The sequence below is a fragment of the Oryzias melastigma genome, linkage group LG9 (genome assembly GCF_002922805.2).
Source record: "Oryzias melastigma strain HK-1 linkage group LG9, ASM292280v2, whole genome shotgun sequence".
In the NCBI taxonomy this organism is placed as follows: domain Eukaryota; kingdom Metazoa; phylum Chordata; class Actinopteri; order Beloniformes; family Adrianichthyidae; genus Oryzias; species Oryzias melastigma.
Window position 1 is genome coordinate 13,337,398 of NC_050520.1, and position 8,866 is coordinate 13,346,263.

The following is an 8,866-nucleotide window of genomic DNA, read 5'->3' on the forward strand; positions in this document are numbered from 1 at the left end:
ACAAAACCCATGTCTACATGTCTAAATGCATTGAGTTGCTGCCATGTGATTGGTTGATTAGAAATTTGCGTTAACGAACGGTTGGACAGATGTGCCTCATTGAGTAGAGTGGAGTGATGTCCTCTAATACTCACAGATCCATCCCCGTGTGTCTATCTGCAGATGTGTTGTTGGACCAGAACCGGCTGTGTTGAAGCCACGAACAGCGACGCTGTAGTTCCCCTCTTCTACCACCAGGAGTGCTGTTGTCCCTGTGATGTTGTGAGTTTGTCCGCCGGGCTCCACGTTCAGCTCGTACCACAAAACACGACCTTCGCCCTTTTGAGGGTTTGCAGCCTGACAAGAAAAGACAAAATCTCTTGATAGAAGACACAAAAACTGAGAACAAACTTTTTTTTTAAGGAGCTTTTAGATTTTTTTTAGTGCCTTTTCAATAAAAGCTTAAAAATAAATTGCTTTTTTTCAGGCATTTTTTTTCACTGCTGTTGCTGTACAGGGGTGTTAAACTCCAGGCCTCGAGGGCCGCTGTGTCTGCATGATTTCCAGATCTACTCATGACTGATTACCTGGTTCAGGTGTGTCCAGTCAGTTAGAACATGCAGGAATGTGGCCCTCGAGGCCTGGAGTTTGACACGTTAAAGGTGTGGAACAACAAAAAATAAAGTTGTCTTTAAAAAGCCTTCTTGAGAGTTTCACAGCTACGTACCTTCCAAATCAGATGAAGGTGGAGAGCTTCTCCAGACGTGGTTTCCTCCACACGGTAACACATCTCTGTCGGGCTGGACGGTTCTGCTGAGCGGAGGACAAGTTACGGTCCAGACCTCCCTCAAACAGTCTGCCCCCTCTTTGTGACATCTTGAGCAGAATTGGAGCCCCTCTTCCTTCTCACATCATCAACAAATCCCTAAAATCCCTTTTTGTCTGTCCTCAAATGTCCTAACTCCTCCACCAAAGCTGCTGTCCCAGGAACACTTTTAAACACAGGTTCCTGCAGCTTCAAATAAGCAAGTTCCCCTCATCCCACCTTTACCTTTATCCTTTGTCTGTCCTCTGACCTCAGAGCTCCAGTCACTCCAGAGGCCGGAGTGCCCCCTGCAGGCCACGGCACATCTGTACTCTGTGAAAGGTAAGAGCCCTGTGATGCTGAAGCTCAGGTTCTGACCCGAACGGACCGAGACTGAATCTGGAACCTGGAAATTGGGACAGAAATATGAGTTCTGAGTCAGAGTCTTTCCATAAAAACAAACAAGAATGTTTGAAGCTGATGATATACTTCAGGCTTAGGTTGTAGATGAAATATAAACAAAAAATCTAAAGTTAAATGGGGATTTTTTGTAATTGTTGGATATTTCGGTGAACATTTTAATTTCATAGCCTCTAATGTCATAGCAACGAAGCTTCAAACCTCCTTTTTTAAATTTTTAGTGGCTTGTTGAGTCTAAATCCAATTGCTTGATTCATGCACACAATAATCTGTTAACACATGCTGCTTTTTTTAAATTTAGGAACTTTCTTACCATCCTGTACGCTCTGAGCCATAATTGTGTCATAGATTTAAAATCCAACAAAAATTTAGATTTTAAGCTTTAGGCTTAAAGACATAGATTTTTGCAGAAATAAACAAAAAAAAAAAACAGGCAAACAGTAAAGAATAAGTGATTTTTTTGCTTGTTGTCTCTGGTATAATAATTCTTTTTTTTTTTTTTTAAGTTAAGGCTCCATATCAGTCCCAACTGCCCTCACGGGTGGACATGGGCTGTCTGAAGAATAAACCAATCCGTACGGGGCACACAGGTAGTTGGCAGAAAATATATCAAAGTCATAAACCACTTGGTGAGCCTGTAGAGGGAAAGGTTCATGCACAGTTTTTCTATGTGTAGGCCATCAGCAGCAGGCTGTAGTGGACACTTACCCTACACATGAGTGTAGGTAAGGCTGAGGAAGGTGAGACGTTTTACTTTTTTAACACACCCCCCTCCAAAAAAATAAATAAATGAAAAATCATGAGTGTAGTTTGTGTAAGCATCCTACAGACATCCTATGGCCACTTCCATATCCATGCACACCCCATGCAGAGGAGCCCGTATTCACTACTTACCATTGACCAGAAGTCTGCATAAAGGACACCGTGCAAATGCATTTTCCATACATCATAAGTGTGTGTAACTTACCAGTACTTCATGGTACATTTACAACACACATGACAATGGTACATTCCAATTCATGAAATCCCTTGAGGTGGCTGTGTGAGCCTCAACAGAAGTGGAAGACCTCCAAAAACCCACATCCCCCCCGTGCGGGTCGACCCCCCTACATGGGTGCCTGTGACTACAGCATTAGCTGCTGTTTGGGGTCCACTGTAGATATTACAGTTAAGCCATGTGGAGTCATGTTTGTCAGAGCAGCATAGCAGTATGAATTTAATTTAAACATGCTCCAGACATTTGGTCCAGATCCCTTTGATCAAAAGGAAACTTGTCAAATTAGACACAATTTGAACCAACAATGGACTCCAATAAACATTTACACCTTGTTTTCATTCAAATATACTAATTATAGACAAATGTAGTTGCTTAACGTTAAGTCTTGTTTTATCAGCCTTGAAATCATTGCACATTTGTGACCTAGCTATTTTAGTCAGGAGAAGCTTCTCAGAGATTGCACAACCTTAGAGGACTTTGTGTACTGATCCAACAATGTGTGTGTTTCTCATTTTTATATTCATGTTTATTTCCTGTAAATACTTCAACATACATTTGTGACAGACACAAATGTGTTTCACAACTGCATTCTGTTGGGCAGTTTGTAAGAGGACCCCAAGTAAAAGTGCCAAAAACAGAGGACAAGTTTAAGAGTTTTATTGTAGAGGAGTCTTATCGTCCAGGGGTGAGATGAGACCGGGAGTTGGAGTTTGGCAGGCAGGCATACAGGCTGGAAGATTGAGGCGGTGAGCTGGCAGACTTGAAGGCAGAGCAGGCAGACTTGAAGGCAGAGCAGGCAGACTTGAAGGCAGAGCAGGCAGACTTGAAGGCAGAGCTGGCAGACTTGAAGGCAGAGCAGACAGACTTGAAGGCAGAGCAGGCAGAGTTGAAGGCAGAGCAGGCAGACTTGAAGGCAGAGCAGGCAGACTTGAAGGCAGAGCAGGCAGACTTGAAGGCAGATCAGGCTGAATTGAAGGCAGAGCAGGCAGACTTGAAGGCAGAGCTGGGATTTCAGAGCTGAATGTCAGATCAGGACCGGGAATCCACACATTGACCTTTGAAGCTGTGAAGAATCTGACAGGGGAACGCTGGAGAGGCAAGGTGTAAGTAGCTGACAGGACAGGTGAAGCAGATTAGAAATCAGGGCATCTCAGCAAGGCAGGGACAGGAGGGGCTGAGAAGAGCTCAGGCATGACACATATTCCTGAATACACATTTGCAGTTTTGCACATCCTGCAATGCAAACTGTAAGAAAGAATTTTATCTATACACATCTGGACAAACTATGAAGGTCTAATCTTTCAGAGTACTCCAACTCACCACAGAACAGGAAGCTCCTCTCTCTTCTTTACAAACTCACACGCAAGAATCAGCCCAAAATAAGGCTGTATTAGAAGTCAAAGTGTGTCACTGACCACAAAGAGAAACATCATTGTGGAGTCGGTCATTAAAATAAATGTGCATCTTGTGGTGAAAGCAAAATCCAAAATGATATATTGAGTAATATTCTGTAGGTACCTCTCAAGTTTAAATAAAGCATTTTGTGCTTGAATGGCCCACATTACTGAGTCTGGGGGAAAAGACATATTGGAAATCTTTGTAACAATTGGCTGTATGGTCGCCATCTTTACTAATAGTCGCCATTTTTTCTTTTTCTCTTGGCTATTGTGCTTTTTTGAAAGAGGGTACATTCATGCCAAATGTTTTTCTTGAACCACAAACTGCATAATACATCTCAAATATTGAGCAGGACAACAGCAGAATCAAGACGTTCAGCATTCAACTTCATAAAGCTAACCTGCGTCCACGCCGGCGTGTTGTTGGGTCTGTGACGAAGCTGACAGCGCCCATCACTGCTGCTTCTCCAGGATACAACAAGCGAGTCGTGGGTGGAGGCCAGCACAGTTACCACAGGTGGAAATGGTTTAGCTGAGGACACATCAGCTCATGAAGGAACATCACAGGACCATTAGAAGCAGCTGGTTCCTGACTGATCCACAGCCTCTAACCCAGGGGTGTCAAACTCAATCGCACAAGGAGTCAAAATATAAAACACACCTGAGGTCACGGACCGAACAAGATTAACATTTATTGAACACTCTAAAACTACATTTTTTACGACTTTAAAACCATAATTTAACATTATCATTAACTAGATATATAGCATTACCTGCAATATTACTAGTGTGAATGCTGTAAGCTGAATTTGGTTGCTGAAGATGCTAACTAAAATCACTGAAGCTAATAGCTGAAAATGTTGAAGCTAATAGCCAGCTCAAATATTAGCTAAACTTCAAAATAGCTTAAAAAACTGAAAAACGCCCAAATTAGCCAAAACAGCTAATGTGTAAATATTGACCTCCAAAACAGTCTAAACAACTTTAAAAAAAACCTTAATTAGCCAAAATAGCTACCATGTTGTTGAAATTTTAGCCTAACTCCAAAACAGCCTCAAAAACAAAACAAAAAAAGCCTAAATTAGCCAAAACAGCTAGCATGTAGCTGAAATATAAGCTAAACTCCAAAATAGCCTAAAAAAATGAAAGAAGCTAAAATGAGCTAAAATTAGCCAAAGCTAATATCCGAAATTGCTTAACTGAAAAAAGATTAAATTAGCTAGCATGTAGCGGAAATATGAGCCTAACTCCAAAACAGCCTAAAAAAATGTAAAAAAAAAAAAAAAAAAGCCTAAATGAGCCAAAATAGTTGGCATGTAGATGAAATAAAAGCTAAACTCCAAAATTGCTTAAAAACACTAAAAAAGCTGAAATTAGCCAAAATAGCTAGCATGTAGTTGAAATATTAGCTAAACTCCAAAACAGCCTAAAAGATCTTACTAAATGCCAAAAAAAAGCTAGTATAATGCCAATTTTTAAAATGTTAAAACTGTAACTTTTTAACATAAATAATAAAAAGGCAAGAATTCTACTCCAGAGTAAATCAACTTAAACCTTAAATAACAATAATAAACGACAATAATAGCAAAAAAATAAAATGATTTGGAGGGCTGGATCCGGCCCCCGGGCCTTGACTTTGAGAAGTGCTCTCACCTTCTAGAGACACAGTCTGAGGCTGAGACCAGATCTCTGTCCCGGTCAAAGAGTTCTTTATCCTAGCCGTGACGTTGAGGACGGCCAGTGGGTTGAAGATACCCCGACACGAAGAGACTTTGTACTTACTGTTGAAGAAAAACAGTCAAACAGAGACTCCATGAAGATCTCCAAAACAAGAAAGGAACCATGAGCTTCACCGTCGGCCTGAGGTCACCTGCTGAAGATCAGAGAGACTTCAGAGCTGTGAGTGCTCAGCTCCTCACTCCACTCACAGGTCATGGACCTGATCCGGTCTGCTGACACCTGGTAGTAACAGGACATGTTCAGGTTCTCTGCAGAAGAGCAAAGACAAACCTCTTCAGATAATCTGGAATCATCATTCAACAGAGAATCAACTCATTCAGGTGAAATCAGCATCTGCCACTCTACAGGCCTCTGTTTGTGCAACGTCCAAAGGGTCCATTATTTATCTGCCCATGCTTCATCTGGACTGGAAACATGTTATGGAAGAAAGCTAGAACCAAATGTGAGTTCTTTTGCCCTCAAGTCTACAGCAGGACAAAAATACGGCAGGTTTGGACCGTGGTTGGATGGCTTCATTACTCAAATCATTTAAATAAAAATTGGGGAAAATATTTTACATCCTTGTTTGTTAGAACACTCTGTGGATCTCAGAGTTTCACAGAGAGACGGTCACAAGACCATAAACATCTCTGGGGAAAAAAGCATAGAAACACATTAAATATAAATAAGGTTTAGCCTAAATTACTAAATGGGTTTACACAAATATTCACCTTGTGTGTCTGAAAATTCATAACCCCTAATGTGGCAGTAAAATCTGTTCATCACTAGAGGCCTTCAGTTCTCATCTGTCTAAAAAAGTACAATCTGAAAATGAAGTGAAACATGTTGCAGGAATCAGATTATTTCAGTTATCAGATTGTTGTGGTCATGAAAACAGAAGTCTTTCAGTGTCTATGTGGCAAAAACACTCCAAAGATTCTGACGGTCTTTCCAGACTTCCTGTTCTTTTCAAAATAAAGTCCTGTGTGAGTGTTTGTGAGTCCTCACGCTGCAGGGATGACGGTGGGCGTGGTCCACAGTCTCTGAGGTCGTTGACGCACACAGCCTCATCTTCTCCACACAGCTTCAGCTCCGTGTGTGTCACCGTCACTGCTGATGCACCAAGAAACACAAAGACCCACAAACCGATTGTGAACCGAAACAGAACCAAACTCACAAACCAAAAAGTCCAAAAGATTTTCTGTCTGACTTTTCTTCATCTTAGAAATAATTCAGCCTCAAAAAACATCGATTATTTTCAGATTCACTTTCTGTTGATGTTATAATAAATCAGAAGAATTTTATTCAAACAAGTCAGTTTGTAAGAAACTGTTTAAAAGAAGTATAACTGTGTTTTACAATGTTTTTTACAATAGATTTAGTTGATTTTTATCTTATTTTTGCACATTACATGTTCACCTAGTAGTTTCAAATTATGCAAAATTCATTTATTATTATTTTTTTCATTTTCATTCATTTTTTAATTTTATTTCCACGGGAAACACATGAACATAATACATTAAAATATCACGAGGCATCGTTTGCTGAGGAAATCAAAGGGAACAGTGAGAAGAAAACTTATTTTTCTGCTCCCTTTATGTGAAATACATATACAAAACAACAAAAAATGATAATAAAACAGTCAGACATTTTTATTACCATTTTATTGTAATTTATAAAAATATTTAAATGTTTTTTTTATAAGTAATCATTTATTTTTAAATGAATTTTCTTTGTCTATGTATTATCACTGTTAAACACAACATTTTCCATGTTCACATGAAATACAAATGACATTTTCTAAACTCTAATTTCTGAGTACAGTTTGAACTGCTAAATCCAGAGAGTTTTTTCTTTTACAGAAAACCATCTTCTATCAACAAAGTCAACAGTCCCCAGAAACGGGTAAACAGTGAGAGCAGCAGCAGACTTTGAGCTGACAGAGTTGATCTTCAACGATCAGCTGTTCCAGTCTGACGGGAGAACTCACCAAAACACACCAGGGCCAGGACGCTCTCCAAGAACCAGGCGACAGAGAGCAGCTGAGCGGAACCGAGGTCCATTTGAGCCAGAAACCCTGAGCAAACATGTAGAGGAGCCGAGGCGACAGGAGGGCAGACCTGAAGACCTGCAGACCTGCAGGTGGGATGGTGAAACTGTGAGTGAGGAAGACAGAGTACACAGGAAGCTGCTGCACAGGAAGTTGCTGCATTCCTGCCGTCAAAGATATTTTATTTTAGACTCCTGATTAACACCCCCCCCTACACACACACACATACTCTGAAGGATGGATCAGATAAGGACGAAATCAAATGAAAACTTATGATAATAATATATAATAATAAGACATGAGAGAATTAAAGTTATTGAAACAAAACATGGCCATCATAAAATGAGTCTCTATGCGGATGACATGCTCCTTTTTTTTTAACAAAAATCACATTCTATCAGTGAAACAATAACTAATTTTAATTAACTCCCCTCCATCTCAGACTTTTAATTGGATTAAATTGGTTTTATTTTCACTGAACAGTAACGCCATGCAAACACTCTTATTACCGGTCAAATCAGGAAACATCAAATATCTAGGTGTTCATTTTTCTCCTAAACTGTCACGGTTTGGGGGTTTTTGGGTCAGTCTTTCCAAGCTGCTCTTCTTCTGCTTAGATACCAGTGTTTTCATTTGATTAACTTGTCTCACTTAAGGACCCCCCACCATGGCACTGGTGTCGGGGGGCCTGTTGTTTCTGTGTCATGTTGAGTCCTGTGATTAAAACCTTTTGTGGAGACTTACCTTCCTGCATTTGGGTGTGGGGGGGTTCCGTTAGTTGGGGGATCTGGTCTGGAGCCTGGATGGGGTGGGTAGGGGCGCCGTGTGGCCCCCTGGGCGTGGGGGGTATGGGGTGCACGGTTGGGTGGGAGATATGGTTTGACTTAGGGGGTGTTCCTTTTGCTTGTGCTGAGGGAGCTGCTGCAGGGCCCTATCCCGGGATGGTCCCCCTGCTTTTGGGAGGCTGGTTGCCGGCCCCTGAGGGTTGGGATCTTAATGGAAGAATTGTATAATAATAATAGTAAGTGACAGTACATTCGCTGCTGTAGGGGGATTTTTATTTTGAAAGGAACTTGCATCACAAATGCTATATGGCATATTGAAAAACATAACCTGTTATAATTAAAATAATTAAAACATTTAAAAGTTAAATGTTATGTCTAAATGGTCTGATGACCACAGAAAATATTTTATAAAGAATGTAGAGAGCAGCTCAGTTCTGTCTGAAAGAAACTGAACCTGATGGTTCTGTTAGAGGTTGCAGACCTCTGGTTCAGCTGTTGCATTAATAACAAAGTACACACATACTTTATACATGTACATGCTGCATATGCTGACAGGAATATTTACAGACTTTAATATTTTGTCCATAATTTCAAATGAAGTTATAATTGATATTTTACAAATAATTCTAACTCTACAAAACAAATTCAAACTATTGGTGAGAAATCTGATTTTGAATTATTCTTATCCAGATCTGATCCCATCAATCCCAGATT

The 8,866-nt window shown here is 40.4% G+C and overlaps 1 protein-coding gene across 3 annotated transcripts in view; it reads right to left on the minus strand.

Moving 5' to 3' along the window:
- The window catches only part of LOC112137718, a 15,307-nt gene extending 7,682 nt beyond the window's left edge, over nt 1-7,625 (minus strand). Inside the window, exons 1-8 of one of the 3 annotated variants that reach the window (XM_024260163.2) lie at nt 7,308-7,625; nt 6,326-6,427; nt 5,469-5,586; nt 5,252-5,379; nt 4,000-4,130; nt 1,031-1,190; nt 707-792; nt 135-336 (exon numbers count right to left, since the gene is read on the minus strand). In XM_024260163.2, the coding sequence (XP_024115931.1) occupies nt 135-336; nt 707-792; nt 1,031-1,190; nt 4,000-4,130; nt 5,252-5,379; nt 5,469-5,586; nt 6,326-6,427; nt 7,308-7,380 (1,000 nt within the window). In that variant the 5' untranslated portion in view covers nt 7,381-7,625. Of the gene's footprint in view, nt 1-134; nt 337-706; nt 793-1,030; nt 1,191-3,999; nt 4,131-5,251; nt 5,380-5,468; nt 5,587-6,325; nt 6,431-7,307 lie in introns of all 3 variants that reach the window. The other 2 variants (XM_024260161.2, XM_024260162.2) reach the window with 2 other exon arrangements.
- Nucleotides 7,626-8,866: the final 1,241 nt, after the last annotated feature.